At 49.2% G+C, this 16240-nt stretch overlaps 1 protein-coding gene across 6 annotated transcripts in view; it reads right to left on the bottom strand.

Annotated features, from left to right (window-relative positions):
• Positions 6700-16240, bottom strand: part of DESI2 (desumoylating isopeptidase 2) — a 50994-nt gene continuing 41453 nt past the window's right edge. For all 6 annotated transcript variants that reach the window (XM_013980076.2, NM_001097419.1, XM_005667960.3 and 3 more), the window contains 1 exon segment: positions 6700-10211. In XM_013980076.2, the coding sequence (XP_013835530.1) occupies positions 9978-10211 (234 nt within the window). In that variant the 3' untranslated portion in view covers positions 6700-9977.

Below are 16240 nucleotides of genomic sequence, written 5' to 3'. Positions count from 1 at the left end.
GGCGTTGTTGGTCAATCTTTTTTGAGGCAGTGTGGCTTTTCTGGAGTGTTGATGGGGCTAACAGTGTTTCTTTGAAACAAAGGAGGGCTTCCTGAGGGCAGACAGGCCTGGGAGGTCCACCCCACGATGGTAGCAGATTTCACTTGGTCATGCAGAGCTTGCTCTGGTGTTTTTAGGCTGTGGGGTTCTTGCAGGGGGTTGGCGGTGTTGGGCAGCTGTTCCTCAGGAGTGCAGCACCCCCTGGGGTCTGGAGCAGCTATCTGGGTCACTGAGAACCTAAGAGGCACTTCTCTAGGGCAGCCCAACTCAGAAGGATGGCCTGAGAATGTAGGTGGATCTTTTCACAGTCTGGCCGAGCTTGTTGCAGCTTTTCTGGGCTGCAGGGGCTCTTCCAGGGGGCTGGTGGTGCTGAGCAGCTATTCCACGGGATTGGAGCACCCCCTGGGGGCTTGGGCGGGTAGCAGGGCCACTGGAAACCCAAGAGGCTCCTCCCCAGGGCAGCCCGACTCAGAAAGACCGTCTGAGATCTTTTCCCAACTCGGCCAGGCTTGTTGCAGCTTTTCTGGGCTGCAGGGGGTCCTGCCTGGAGCTGGCAGTCCTATGCAGCTGGTCCACTAGGTCTCAGCACCCCCTGGGGGCTTGGGTGGGTAGCAGGGCCATTGGAGATCCAAGAGGCTCCTCCCCGGGGCAGCCCGACTCAGAAAAACCGTCTGAGAATTAGGCCAATCTATTCACGTTCTGGCTAAGCTTGTTCTAGCTTTTCTGGGCTGCAGGCCTTTTCTCGGGGGCTGGTGGTGTTTGGTGCTGCTCTGCAGAAGTGTAGCCCCTCCAAAGGGCAAGCAGGCCTGTGCAGGGACAGCCCCTGCTGTGGTAGGCTTCAGGCAATTGTTGAGGCCAGCCCTCCTGGATGGCAGGCAGCCCCAGGTCCGGTGAGAGCATAGGGGGTGGTGGGGGTGGGGGGAGGGGATGCACTGGGAAGCCCAGCTTTCTGCTAGCTAGCGGGCCTGTAAGCTTGCTGTGGCGTGGGGGGTATTCTATGGGGACCCACCCCTTCTTCTCTCCCCTCCCCAGCACGGGTGCAGACCAGGCTCTTCTCCCAGGTTCCCTCTGATGTGGCTTTCCACTTCCCCGCCCCTGGAGTATTGCTCCCTTCCTCTGCGACAGCTTTGTTTTCTAGTCTCCCAGGCAGTCTCTGCCCTGTCAAATGGTTTCTAGACCTCCCAAGCAGTTTCTGCTCTGCCCCGCCCCCCCAGCACAGGGACTAACCTCTGGAGCCGAGGTCTCGGTGCCCAGCCCCCACCCAGGCGTCCCCCGGCCCCCTCTCGGGGACTAACCTTCGGAGGCGAGGATTCGGTGTCCAGCCCCCACCCAGGCATCTCAATTTTTGGTGACTGTGCCCGTAGTTCAGATGGTTCGTTCGGTTCTTGATTGGCTTTTCCGTACTCCAACTTACTGCTACACTCTTCTCTGCATCTGGAGATTCCTCTGGTTCGTTTGATCTTTGCCCTGGTAGGTGACTTTCCAGGGTGCGGGATCCCTTTCTCCTCCGCAGTTCCCTTTCGGGAGCGCCCGTCCCGCTCGGATTCACCTTCTCTCACTCTCCTGTTTTCTCCCGTTCTGCCCAGTAATGTCATGAACTTCTTGCTGTTATTGGAGTTTAGGTTCCTCTGCCAGCGACTGGTTGCTGTTCTGTGCGAGTCCTTTATTCTGTAGATGTGCTTTTTTTGTTGTGTTTGTGGGAGAGGGCGAGCGTGTCCCCCTACTCCTCCGCCATCTTGTCCTCTCTCCAGCTCATGCTCTATTTTTTAAGCAGGATGATGGGTACAGAGAGGTGTTCCTTTTATTTTTCAGACTATACGCATACATCCTATATGTTCTTTCACATACATATATTTGTGTAGATAAATGAAACATGTAAACAAAAATTTTTTTAGAATGTTCAGAAAATACCTATTTAACACTTACCCAACTTTTTCTTATAAAATATGCATCACAAAAAAATTACCATAGGGGAATTCCCGTCGTGGCGCAGTGGTTAACGAATCTGACTAGGAACCATGAGGTTTCGGGTTTGATCCCTGGCCTTGCTCAGTGGGTTAAGGATCCCGCGTTGCCGTGAGCTGTGGTGTAGATTGCAGTCGCGGCTCGGATCTTGTGTTGCTGTGGCTGTGGTGTAGGCTGGGGGCTACATCTCTGATTAGACCCCTAGCCTGGGAACCTCCATATGCCATGAGAGCAGCCCAAGAAATGGCAAAAAGACCAAAAAAAAAAAAAATTACCATCATAAGCATTTTTAGGTGTACAGCTGAGAGGTATTACATACATTTCTAATGTTATGCTATGATCACCACTCTCCATCTCCAGAACTCCTTTCATCTTGTAAAACTGAAACTCTATCCCCATTCACCAAACACTCCCCATTCCTTCACCACCACCCCCCTCACCCAAGTCCCTGCAACCACCATTCTGCTTTCTGACCCTATAGGTTAGGTTTGCTCTAAGTACGTCACTTAAGTGGAGCCCGCACCTATGTCTTTTTGAGATTGGAGCATTTCACTATAACGTCCTCAAGAGTTATCCGTGTTGGTGCATGTGTCACACTTGCCTTTTTTTTTTGCTTTTTAGGGGTGAACCTACAGCATATGGAAGTTCCCACGCTAGGGGTGGAATCGGAGCTACTGCTGCCGGTCTACACCACAGCCACAGTAATGCTGGATTCTTAACCCATTGAGTGAGTCCAGGGATCGAACCGTATCCTCATGGATACCAGTCGGATTCGTTTCTGCTGCGCCGCAATGGGAACTTCCACAGTTGCCTTGTTAAGTTGAGTAATATTCCGTGGTATGTCTATACCATGTCTTGCTAATCCACGTATCTGTTGACTGACGCTTGGGTTGCTTCCATGTCTTAGCGATTGTGAATAAGATCATCAGTGTTCAAGCTTTCTTCAGGACTCCATTTTTCTTTCTTTTTTTTTTTCTTTTTCTTTTTTGGCTGCCCTGCGGCTCATGGAATTCCCTGGGGCAGGGATCAGATCTGAGCCACAGGTGCAACCTACACCGCAGCTGCAGCTCTACTGGATCCTTAACCCACTGTGCCGGGCCAGGGACTGAACCTGTGTCCTGGTGCTGCAAGAGACGCTGCTGATCCTGTTGCGCCATGGCGGGAACCCCTCATTTCTCCAAAAATGTCGTTTATGGGGTGAATGGGACATGAAGGTGCATGAACTTTTGTCGTGGCTCGAACTCAGGGAATGTTGGACTGTCAGGGATGAAGGAAGGGAGCCTTTGTTGTGGCTTTCGGGTTTTTTTCTTTTTTAAATTACACAGTGAATTTTGTTACATTTACAGGTGTACAACAATCATCACAACCAAACTTTATAGCTTTTCCATCCCAAACCCCCGGCCCATCCCCCCACCCCCCAACCTGTCTCCTTTGGAAGCCGTACGTTTTTCAAAGTCTGTGAGTCAGTATCTGCTCTGCAAAGAAGTTCATTGTGTCCTTTTTTTTAGATTCCACATGTCAGTGATAGCATTTGCTCACTTTCGGTTTTAGCTGAAAAAACGTGGAACCTGTTTTATGCTGATAGGAACGATTCAGGGGAGAAATGTTTCAAAGGAGAGAAGGAATAAGATTGGAGCCGATCCTTGAGGGGTGAGAGAGGATGGGCTCTAGACCTAGTGACGAAGTAAGGATTAGCTTTTTTTTTTTTTTTTTTTTTTTTTTTTGCCACACCCTTGGCATGTGCAAGTTCCCAGGCCAGGGTTCAAACCCATGCCACAGCTGTGACCTGAGCTGCTGCAGTGACAATGCCGGATCCTTAACCCGCTGGGCCGCAGGAGAACTCCAAGAAGGGTTAGCTTTTCAAAACAGTAAGGAAGTTTTCCCATTGTAACCGGTGGTGACTCTGGGAACAAGCTCAGATGCGTATGTAGACTGGAAAACGGGAAGTTGTGAGATAATAGTAAATACATGTGTTGGTCTTTGGCCCCGATTCCAGGCAGAGCCCTTAAAACCCTGTAAATTCCTAAGTGACAAGAGCACTAGGAGTGACTTGTGTTCTATTGTGGCTACTCTGGGCGGGTGCTGGATGGTTCCTGTCACTGGAAAGACCAAGCCATGATTAGAAGCTTGAACTTTTTTTTTTTGTCTTGTTGGAGACGTACCCACAGCATATGGAGGTTTCCAGGCTAGGGGTTGAATCGGAGCTGTAGCCGCCAGCCTACACCACAGCCACAGCAACACGGGATCTGAGCCACATCTGCGACCTACACCACAGCTCATGGTAAACACCGGATCCTTAACCTGCTGAGCGAGGCCAGGGATTGAACCTACAAACTCATGGTTTCTAGTCGGATTCGTATCTGCTGCGCCATGACAGGAACTCCTAGAAGCTTGAGTTTTTATCCTCTCAGCCACTCCTCACACTTCTCTAGAAAAGTGAGAGGGGCAGAAAATGGAGTTAGTAATTAATCATGTTTATGTCAAGAAGCCCCCATAAAAATCCCAATAGTATGGGGTTTGGAGAGCTTCCTGGTGGCTGAACGTACCCGCACATGGGGAGGGTGACACAGCTCAACTCCCCGGGGACAGAAACTCCTGCTCCTGTGGGCTCTCAGACCTTGCCCTGGATACCTCTTTATCTGGCTGTCCATCTGTATTTTTTTAAAAATCATATACTTGGAGGAGTTCCCATCGTGGTGCAGTGGTTAACGAATCTGACTGGGAACCATGAGGTTGCGGGTTTGATCCCTGGCCTTGCTCAGGGGGGTTAAGGATTCAGCATTGCTGTGAACTGTGGTGTAGGTTGAAGGCACGGCTTGGATCCCGTGTTGCTGTGGCTGTGGTGTAGGCTGGCAGCTACAGCTCCGATTCGACCCCTCACCTGGGAACCTCCATATGCCATGGGAGCGGCCCTAGAAAAGGCAAAAAAAAAAAAAAAAAAAAAAATCATATACTTGGAGTTCTCGTTGTGGCTCAGCAGTAATGAACCTGATTAGTATTCATGAGGTTTCGGGTTCGATCCCTGGCCTTGCTCAGTGTGTTAAGGATCTGGCGTTGCCGTGAGCTGTGGTGTAGGTTGCAGAAGCAGCTCCGATCCCTAGTTGCTGCAGCTGTGGTGTAGGCCGGCAACTGCAGCTCCGATTTGAACTCTAGCCTGGGAACCTCCAAATGCTGCAGGTGTGGCCCTAGAAAAAAAAAAAAAAAAAAAAGAAATCATATCCTTTCATAAACTGGTAAATGGAAGTGTTTCCCTGAGTTTTATGAGCCACTGTAGCAAATCAATCAAACTCCAGGAGTGGGGTGTGGGAACCCTAGATCTGTACCCACTTGGACAGAAGTTGCCGATTACCTGGGGACCTGTGGTGACCAGCGATTGGCATGTCAAGTTGGGGGCAGTCTGGTGAGACTGAGCCCTCAGCCTGTGGGACCTGAGGCATCTCCAGGTAGACGGTGTCAGAATTCAGTTGTAGGCCCACCAGCTGGTGTCATGGAGAATTGCTTGGCATGTGGAAAAGCCCCACAGATTTGGTGACAGAAGTGTCATAAGGGAAGTGTTCTGAGTGACAGTAAGGAGAAACACAGAGCTGGGAAAATGGGGTATTTTTTCCCCCAATACAGAGCTCAACCGCCTAAATTGCCTCTTTTTTAAAAAATTTGTTTTTTAGGGCAGCATATGGAAGTTATCAGGCTAAGGGTTGAATTGGAGCTGCAGCTGCCAGCCTACACCACAGCCACAGCAAAAGCCACGTGGGATCCGAGCGGCCCCTGCGACTCACACCACAGCTCACGGCAATGACAGATCCTTAACCCACTGAGCGAGACCAGGGATCGAACCAGCGTCCTCATGGATGCTAGTCAGATTCGTTTCCGCTGTGCCAGGACGGGAACTCCACCTGTTTTCAATGAGACGCAAAGTGAGGTTCTCAGGGTGACACGTGTGGGGAACACGTGGGCGGTGTGACGAGAAGGCCTGAAGGGCCGTCCAGGAGAGGAGGTGAGCAGACTGAGGGGCCTGCAGGCCGCTCCCCGCCCTCCTCGGGAGGGGCCTTGTCTCTTTCCCCAGAAGCCGGGGTTGTCGCGGTTATGCTCTTTGTCAGTGAAGACACTGGTCCACGGCCTTGTGCTCGAGAGGAATACACGGGAGTAGCTGTACTTGCAAATAAAAGAGAAATAAATACCTCATGGAGAAGGGCTGTCATTGCAGAGCAGATGGGATTCCCGGATTTTAAAAGTAACCGCCCTATTGGAGTTCCCATTGTGGCTCAGCAATAATGAACCCGACTGGTATCCATGAGCATGTAGGTTGGATCCCTGGCCTCGCTCAGTGGGTTAAGGATCCGGCGTTGCTGTGAGCTGTGGTGTGGGTTGCAAGTGCCGCTTGGCTCTGGCGTTGCTGTGGTCTAGGCTGGTGGCTACAGCTCTGATTCGACCCCTAATCTTGGAACTTGCATATGTCGAGGGTGAGGCCCTAAAAAAATAACCTCTCTACTAGGTGTCAGACTACAAGGAGGTACTGTACACCAGAGGGAATAGAGCCAATATTTTGTAATAACTGTAAATGGAGTGTCACCTTTAAAAGTTGAAAAAAAATATTGAACAAAACTAACAAAAATAACCTCCCACCCCCTCTTCCCCCACCAACACAAACATGTAACCGTTGTAGTGTCCTGGGGGTCAGAAAGCACTAGAAAACAGTTCTTAGAAAAGTATTTTTTAATAAATTGATGTATTTTAATGTTAACATGATAGCCCAATGCTATATCAAGGTAGCAAAAGTGAAGATTCCTGGTATTTTTTTTTTTTTTAATATAAACACTATGAATGACAGTACATTTGCATTCAACTTCACGAGAAATCATCTTCGGGTTCATAAAGATTCTTTAACAGCCGTAAGACCTTGCAAACGATGAAGATGTGTGTGGACTGAGTAGACAGAGGGAGTCTAATGACTGGGCTGCGCTCTAAAACCTCACAGAAGGGAAGGAGATTCAGCGGCAGGATGGCCAGCTTGCTGAACAAAAAACCCAAGCCTTTTAAACTGAGTCACGGAAAGAAAATACAGCATGTATCAAAATTACAGCATACTGGATAGAAATGGAGCCGCAAGAAGACACACAGATTCGAACCCTGAAGCAGTGAATGTGTTTCTACCGTCTTGCAGTGGAAAGAGGCTGTAGATGTGGGGTCCTGCAGCTGCCATAGAGCAGAATCTCCTCCCACGCACCATGCTAGCCATCGGCTTAAAACCAGGATTCCCTGCTCTGTACAAATGCTGGTGGTGAGAACCTGCGCTATTGCTGTGGGTCAGAGCAACCGTTGGCTGGATTTCAGGGATCGAGTGGAGGCTTCCTGTACCGCATCGCTGCCTCCTGCAACTCCGCGGGCTCCGCTTTCCAAAGCCGGTGCCCCCTTCTTAGGGTTGAAAACAAAACCAAAAGCAAACCCAACGGCCCCAAAAACAAAGAGGAGAAACCAGGAGCTTCTGACTCCCTCAAAGCTCTCCGACTGTCTCAGCCACATGAGAAACGCGTTTCACTTGGTTACAACCACAAAGAGAGCATCTGACGCCATCATGTCACAGGTATCTTAATGACAGCATCTGTGATAGAGGATTTTTCTTAACAGAGCTCAGGCTGAGAGCGAGATTCTCCTCCTCTAAGGGCGAGGGAAAGGTGGCTAAATGTTAGTTAATTCCTTCTCAGCTTTGAACTGCAATGAGCAAACTAACTTAAACGGGAATTTCTAAAGCAAAGACACTTAGCTCTCGACCTCGAGTGGGATTAGATTGCGAGCAATCTCATGTCCAACATGTTATCTTACTGTATGATAACTGGCCTTAGGCCACTATTTCTTTTTACCAGGGTCCTTAACGTCATTTCTAAACTCTAAATGCTGCGGATGAACGTCAATACAACACAGTAACACGAAAGTCATTTGTATGCTGGGCTCGGAGAACTGCGGGAGGGTCCTGGGGCCCCCCCGCCACGCGCCTAAGTGACGACCGCTCTGCCATGCGCGTCAGGAGCACAGATTTAAAATCATGTACATGTGAATGGATTAGAAAAAACTGGAATCCACATTATTTTAAAAAGAACCCAAGCAAACTTCATCAAACGTTTTTTTCACTAACCTGGGTTTTGGTGCTAAGACTCTTCTTGGAGTGAACTAAGTCAGTCAAGAGTCTTTTTAGCATTTTGTTCTAAATCTCATTTTTAGACCTGAACCAAGTCAACTTGCCGTAAAGATGATATATTCCTTCCTCTCTCATCTCTTAAAACAAGTGCTCTGTCCCCTGCCCCCACTCTCCCCTGCGAGAACTGAGAATAATCCACCAAGGCTTTCCTCTCCAGAAACAAAACCGCCAAAAGCATAAATTAGGTTAAGTGGGTTCATTTTCCTCAGGTCAAACCCAAAGTTTATTTCCCCTATGAACAGGTTGTGCTTAATTTGATAAAAATCAATCAAAATCAGCTTATGGAAAAGTTAAAAAATGTAGTTTACTGAAGGATATGGGTCCTTACAAAGAACAGCAGCAAACAACCCAATGAAGACGTTTAAAGAAACGTAGACGACTTTAAAGCTAACAATATCTCTAACGCTGAAGTCACTGCCTTGGATAATTTATACACTGCATCCAAAACTCTGTGTAGGACATTCGCTCTTAAGGCAGAAACACTGAATGTGACATGTAATGACGGGGCTCTGACATCCAAGGGTCAAACTGGGAGTAGACTTGAGCAGACAGGCTCCCTGCTAGTGAGGACTCATCTGTGGTGACAGCTTCATTCTTAGAGTCAGTTAAGTAAGAGACATACATCTGAGAGAACGGAAAAGATGACCTGTAAGACGCGTACGTGTGATTTTCCAACAAGAGGTCAGTGAGGCGAGGCTTTCTATTGGGAGGTGAAACTACCGTAAGAAACTAACCAATTCCAACATACTCTTTCTGCTATGGTGCATAAAACGTTTACATTATCAAAGTATTGACTTTCTGGAGAGTGTTACTTGAAGACTCTAGTTTTCAAGGTGTAGTAGAAAAGGTAGCTTGAATAGTTAAAAGCAGTTGAATGTCAACTCATACTGCTACTCAGAAGGCTACCGCTTAGGATAGTCCTACCCCACGAAGAAGCTCCTGTGCAGGGAGATCAGTACGTATTAAGATAAAAAGGAAGCCCCCCCAACCCATGTGCAAAAACATCATCCGTTACTATCAAGAGGATCTGTAACCAAAAACATCTACCTACAGCATCAGAGGCGCTAAAGCCTGGCAGACACCAGGGTGTGCCACCTCGAGAGGGTGGACACACATTTGGGAAGAAAGTAACCGCTGGGTGGGGACCTCCGGAGATGTGCTGCCCGGGGTGGGGGGTGGGCGAGGAGGAAGGCAGCCTGGGGTGGGGCCACCCTCACTCGGACCACGGACTCAGGGCTGCGTGTGCTCCTTCACCTCTGTGCACCCTGGTGCCAACGTGTTAAGGAAGACCAGCGCGCCTAAAAGACAACCGTGAGGCAGGTGGTGGTGACTCTAAGTGCGTGAGCACCTCCTCGCGGGCCTACTGCTCAGGCCGCAGCTGGGGCCGCTGTCGGAAGTGCACAGAGAGGCCTGGCCTCGCTGCTGAAGACGGGAAGGCTTTCTTCTTTCATGGTGGCAGGAAGTCCATGCGAGATTTGTAAACAGCGATACGAAATACTGTAAACATAACTTAACAGAGCTTGTACAAAACAGAAGGAGGAAATCCAGGTGTACAAGTGGGTAAAAAAAACAGAGGGCAGTTTCATACAAAGTCCTCCCTCCTGCGCCAAGTGATTGTTTTTGTTTTTTGATTACAAATATAATCCTGAGCTGAAAACCTGGGATTTGGGGGAGAGCCATCTTTGCATACAAAATATCCAAAGGGCATTTATTCTTTGACTTTTTCTCTAGGGATAGTCAACTGCCAGGGCCAGTTCTGAGCGTGTGACTTTGGAGACCCTTAGAGTTTGGTGTGGCGCCCAGGCCTGGAGCCTGCTGAAGCGCTGCCCATGGAGGCGGAGGCCGCCGCATCCTCTGCCTCCTCCAGTTCGTCCTGGAGCTCCTGGCTGACGCTGGACTGCAGGGCCGCGGGAGTCAGCCACTCCTTCGGGAGGCAGCTCTGGAGGAAGGGTATGCAGGAGCTGAAGTAGGCCAGTCGATTGATCCAGCGAGGAATCTCCTTCCCACAAAGAATCTACAGAGGACAAAGAGGTGAGAGGTTGAAGGTGCGGGCCAAGGAGGGCAGGGTGGGGGAGCAGACAGACAGCAAAGCGCGGCGGTCAGCCTCTGGTGCTCCTGCTGCAGGCCTGGGAGGACAAGCAGCTCCCTGACTCGGAAGCCTGGGGTCCCCCACGGTCCTCTCCATCCCCTCCTTTCTGAAGAACGCTGTTAGGTTGCGTACTTTTTACAGCTGTAAAGTCAAGCTAAGTCCACTTGGCTTTCTTTCTTTTTTTTTTTTACAGCTGCACCCATGATGTATGGAGGTTCCCAGGCTAGGGGTCTAATGGGAGCTACAGCTGCTGGCCTCCACCACAGCTCATGGCAATGCTGGATCCTTAACCCACAGAGCAGGCCAGGGATCAAACCTGCAACCTCACGGTTCCTAGTTGGATTCATTTCCACTGCGCCAGGACGGGAACTCCGGCTCCTTTCTTTGGTCTCTGCATCAACTTTGAGACACATGTAAAAGTACTCTCAACACATGGAGGAAAAGACTTGTTCATACAAGGTATTACTCGAGTAACCGAAGGGCCAGGGAGTTCTCAACTTTATTCTGTCTCAAACAGCAGGACCCAGGTCTTCCGCAACTTCCTACCGTGACCCTTTTTAGCCGTCCTTCTCTTCTGCAGGCGAAAGTGGGCTCAGTCACCTAGTCCATGTTTTACTGTCCCTGAGGTGGTTTTACCTCCAATGACGTCAAAGATTATATTCATTATAACTATGATCTGGAAGTGGCATCTCTTTTAGCCTAGCTAGTTTCAAAGCATCTTATGTCCAAAAATTACAGTGTAAATAAGCTGGCCCCTGTAGTCAAATTAACTTTTCTCTCCAAAGGTTTATTAACTCTTTGCCTTAATGCTGCATTCAGACACTGTCTCTGTCTTAACCACAGGGCTGCAGGGTGGGCTCTCTGGAGGGAACGGGCACATTTTGACCATTTCTGAGAACCTGGCCTGCTGGCAGGGAGGCAGACAATACTCAAAAATACTTGAGGCGGTGTTCCTGCCACGGCTCAGTGGGTTAAGAACCCGACTAGGATCCATGAGGACGTGGGTTCCACCCCTGGCCTCGCTCCGTGGGTTAAGGATCCGGCGTTGCCGTCAGCTGTGGTGTAGGCCGGCAGCTGTAGCTCCTATTTGACCCCTAGCCTGGGAACTTCCATATGCCCAGGGTGTGGCCCTAAGAAGACAAAAGACAAAAACAAAAAACCCCCCAAAACTTGAGGAATGTGTGCATGAACTAGATCTAGGGGAAAGGTGAGCAAGGACCTCATGTTACACCATTCCCATCTGTCTACCCTAAATCCCATCATATTTAACAACCAAGACATAATTCGGGATATTTGAAGGTTACCGCCGAAGTGGTGACGAGCCTGACTACCCAGCAGCTGTTCTTCTTCCTTCTCCTTCCTAAGACCTGATTGTACTCCGTCGCCTACCTTCTTCCACATATGCATCTTCCAGGTTTATGGGAAGCTGACTTCATCCCAACCCCTGGGGGTGGCTTGATTAACCTAAAACAGAGGTCTGGAAACTAAAGCCATCTGTTTTCACAAATAAAATATAATGGCAACACAGCCATGCCTTCAATTTCTAAGTGCCCATGGTTCTTGGGCTACCACAGCAGAGGCCGAGTCCAGGAAGAGTCCACAGCCTGAGCCAATTTACTCTATGGCCCTTTCATAAGAAGGTCTTTTATTTATTTATTTATTGCTTATTAGGGCCACACCCACTGCACATGGAGGTTCCCAAGCTAGGGGTCTGATTGGAGCTACAGCCGCCAGCCTACAGCACAGCCACAGCAAAGCAGGGTCCTAGCCACGTCTGGGATCTACACCACAGCTCACAGCACTGCCGGATCCTTAACCCACTGAACGAGGCCAGGGATCAAACCTGCAACCTCATGGTTCCCAGTCGGATTCGTTTCCACTGAGCCACAACGGGAACTCCGTTATTTACTTATTTTTGTCTTTTGTCTTTTTAGGGCCATACCCACGGCATATGGAGGTTGCCAGGTGAGGGGTCCAATCGGAGCTGTAGCCGCCAGCCTACACCAGAGCTACAGCAACATGGGATCCGAGCCGCATCTGCAACCTACACCACAGCTCATGGCAACACCAGATCCTCAACCCACTGAACAGGGCCAGGGATTGAACCTGAAACCTCATGGTTACTAGTTGGGTTCATTAACCACTGAGCCATGATGGGAGCTCCCAAGAAGGTCTTTTAAACTTTGAGCCAAGATCCATTAGTAGGTCATTCAGCATTCTATCTTGAATTCTCGAAATGAAATGGAGTGTAGATAGTAAGGTAAGTGTGACCCTTGTTTTAGTTACCTAGACATGTCTGCATAGACTGGATCATGATGTAACATCCATTTTTTTTTTTTTTTTTTTTTTGTCTTTTTGCTACGTCTTTGGGCCGCTCCCACGGCATATGGAGGTTCCCAGGCTAGGGGTCCAATCGGAGCTGTAGCCACCGGCCCACGCCAGAGCCACAGCAACGCGGGATCCGAGCCGCGTCTGCAACCTACACCACAGCTCATGGCAACGCCGGATCGTTAACCCACTGAGCAAGGGCAGGGACCGAACCTGCAACCTCATGGTTCCTAGTCGGATTCGTTAACCACTGCGCCACGACGGGAACTCCTAACATCCATTTCTTACTGTGGGTAAGGGTTAAAATATTTGGCTCATAAAACAAAGTTGCTTTTGCTTTTCAGCTTCAACCTGGCAATCCCTCTTTTGGGAACCTGTTCCAGCGACACGCTGGCAGAAACAGGAAAGAGGAGCGCACAGGGTTATTCATCAGAGCACCTTCTGTAACAGCAGACGACTAAAGATAACCCGAACGTCATTTAACAGGAAACTGGCTGAATGCATTTTGGCACATCCAACAAGGAGGGCTATTCAGCCGTGAAAAGAAATGAGGACTCTCTCTGCTGCTCCAGGGGCTCCACGCTGCACTGCTCAGTGAAGAGAACACTCCAAAGGGAGAGGATGGAAGGAAGAAAGGAAGCATTAGCCCCAAGCAATTTCAGCACCTGACTGGACAACCTCCTCTGAGCGTCAAGGCCTGGGACTAACCCTCCGTGGCCCTCTGTTCTGTCATCTGGGCCTTTGAACTTATCCTTCACCAGCCTGTTTCCTGCCTATAGAATCTGGGAAACTAAGAGCCACCTTTCATTTTGTCCTTTTTTTTTTTTTTTTTTATTTTTTTTTATTTTGCTTTTTCAGGCCCACACCCGAGGCATATGGAGGTTCCCTGGCTAGGGGTCGAATTGGAGCTGCAGCTGCCGGCCTACACCACAGCCACAGCAACACAGGATCCCAGCCGCATCTGGGACCTACACCACAGCTCACGGCTATGCCAGATCCTTTAAGCCACTGAGCCACAACGGGAACTCCTCATTTTCTCCTCTCTTCTGTCCCTTTCAGTCCAAGCTGGCAGTGTTTCTGCTAAGGCAACATTCTCAAAGATGTCGAGTCTCCCTGTGCACGTCAGGGGATTCACTCTGTTGGATGAGCGGTTCCTCTACAGGTCATTCCTAAAAATCCCATGTCTGCGCCTGGTTTCTGCGGAGATGACTGAGAGGATCCATGAGTCACCATCTCTTCAGCAGCAGCAAGAGGTCATGTGGTCACGCCCTTGGCCTTCTCGAGACAGTGCGCTGTCCTAACATAAGGCCCCTCATTTTACCATCTTTAGCAACCCGGACGGGTTGAGCAATTCCAAATCATCAAGTGCTGATTCCTTTTTTGGTCTTTTTGCCTTTTCTAGGGCTGCTTCCCACAGCATGTGGAGGTTCCCAGGCTAGGGGTCAACTCAGAGCTACAGCTGCCAGCCTACACCAGAGCCACAGCAGCGAGGGATCCGAGCCGAGTCTGCAACCAACACCAACACAACACCACGGCAACGCCAGATCCTTAACCCACTGAGCAAGGCCAGGGATTGAACCTGCAACCTCATGGTTCCTGGCTGGATTCGTTAACCACCACGCCATGATGGGAACTCCCGATTCCTTTTTGACTGAAGGTGTCTTCCCTCAATTTATCTTAATTTTTGCACAAGCCGCAGGAAGCAAGCAGGCCACACCTTGAACACTTTGCTTGGGTATCTCTTCAGCTAAACATCCGAGTTGGGTAACATTCAGCTAAGCGCCCTGTCACTATGGGCAGAGATGCCCTTTCCACCAGTTTCCAACAACGTGTTCCTCGCTGCCTTCTGAGCCCTGACAAGCAGCCCCTCTGTTATCGGTAGGTTCCCACTAACAGTCCGCTCAAGGGGAAGCAGGCTTTTTCTATCCAGCCCTCACCTGTCACGGAATTCCAAAGCCCCTTCCACATTTTTAAGGCTATTTGTCACAGGAGCACCCCACTTCCAGGTGCCAACATCTTGTACTGGTGCCCCGTGGCCGTTTTAACAAATTATCAGAAACTTCATGGCTAAAATAACTCAATTTTTTTTTCTCCTACAGTCTAGAGGACCAGGAAGGAGGGTGGAAGGGAGTGGATATCCAGAAGCCAGTCATCTGTGAACACATTTTGTCTTTTTTCAGATCTGACTTTGGAACCATGGAAAAATTTTATATAATACAAAATTAAATTAAACAAGGTAAGCAACCCCCTCCCCCAAGCAAAAAAGGGATAAATGAAACAAAGGACCCTAACTACGTATTAAGTTGGTGGCATAACCACACAGAAGGAAATTATTCTAATTGTTAAACACTGTTACCTCTACTGAGCCATACTCTCAAGACAGAAAGAACGCAAAAACCTTCACCTCTCCAGTAATCCTACTTTTTTTTTTGGTCTTTTTGCTTTTTCTAGGCCGCTTCCCTCGGCACATGGAGGTTCCCAGGCTAGGGGTCTAATTTGAGCTGTAGCCACCGGCGTATGCCACAGCCACAGCAACCAGGGATCCGAGCCGCATCTGCGACCTACACCACAGCTCAAGGCAATGCCGGATCCTTATTAACCCACTGAGCAAGGCCAGGGATCAAACCCACAACCTCGTGGTTCCTACTCAGATTTGTTAACCTCTGAGGCACGACCGGGAACTCCGAGTAATCCTACTGTTGATGGTAGTGGTTATACTGCTTTCCTCCCTCCCTCCCGTCCTTCCTCCCCCCCCTTCTTGATCCTCCCTCCCTCCCTCCCTTTTTCTTTTTCTTTTTACAGTTGCCCCTGAGGTATATTAAAGGTCCCAGGCTATGGGTCTACACTGTAGCCATAGCAACTCAGGATCTGAGCTGCATCTGCGACCTACACCACAGCTCATGGCGATGCCGGATCCCTAACCCACTGAGCGAGGCCAGGGATTGAACCCGTGTTCTCACGGAGACATCAAGTCCTTAACACCCTGAGCCACAAAGGAACTCCGGTACTATTATTCTAAGGCTGTTTCAGGTAAGAAAGTTAAAGCACACAGGGAATTATGTTGTTGTTAAGAACTGGAATTTCATACCTGGCATAGGGGAGATACGGATATACTACCGATGAAGTTAAGTAAAAACCCCATAGCCTAAATCTGAAGTAGGGATATATGAGCCTGTAAAAAAGTCCTATAGCTCTGTCTACTGGAGGAAAAAAAACCTCTAGAAACTATCACCAGTTCAGTAGCAATGAGCAACCATAATACCCAGATTAAGGTTTCTAAATATTTCCCATTAGAAGGAAACAGTTCTGAGGAAGGAATTACATCAATAAGCGTGAAATGTTTTGTTATATTAAAAAAAAAACCACAGGGAGTTCCCGTTGTGGCTCAGTGGTTGACGAATCCAACTAGGAACCATGAGGTTGTGGGTTTGATCCCTGGCCTTGCTCAGCGGGTTAAGGATCTGGTGTTGCTGTGGCTGTGGCGTAGGCTGGTGGCTACAGCTCTGATTTGACCCCTAGCCTGGGAACCTCCATATGCTGCAGGAAGTGGCCCTAGAAAAGGCAAAAAAAACAAAACCCCACATACAAAGGCTATCAAATTAATCGGGTCAGGGGTTCCTGCTCTG

The sequence above is a fragment of the Sus scrofa genome, chromosome 10 (assembly GCF_000003025.6).
Source record: "Sus scrofa isolate TJ Tabasco breed Duroc chromosome 10, Sscrofa11.1, whole genome shotgun sequence".
Lineage (NCBI taxonomy): Eukaryota > Metazoa > Chordata > Mammalia > Artiodactyla > Suidae > Sus > Sus scrofa.
The sequence above is the reverse complement of the archived record's forward strand: the minus strand, read 5'-3'. Positions and strand labels throughout refer to the sequence as shown.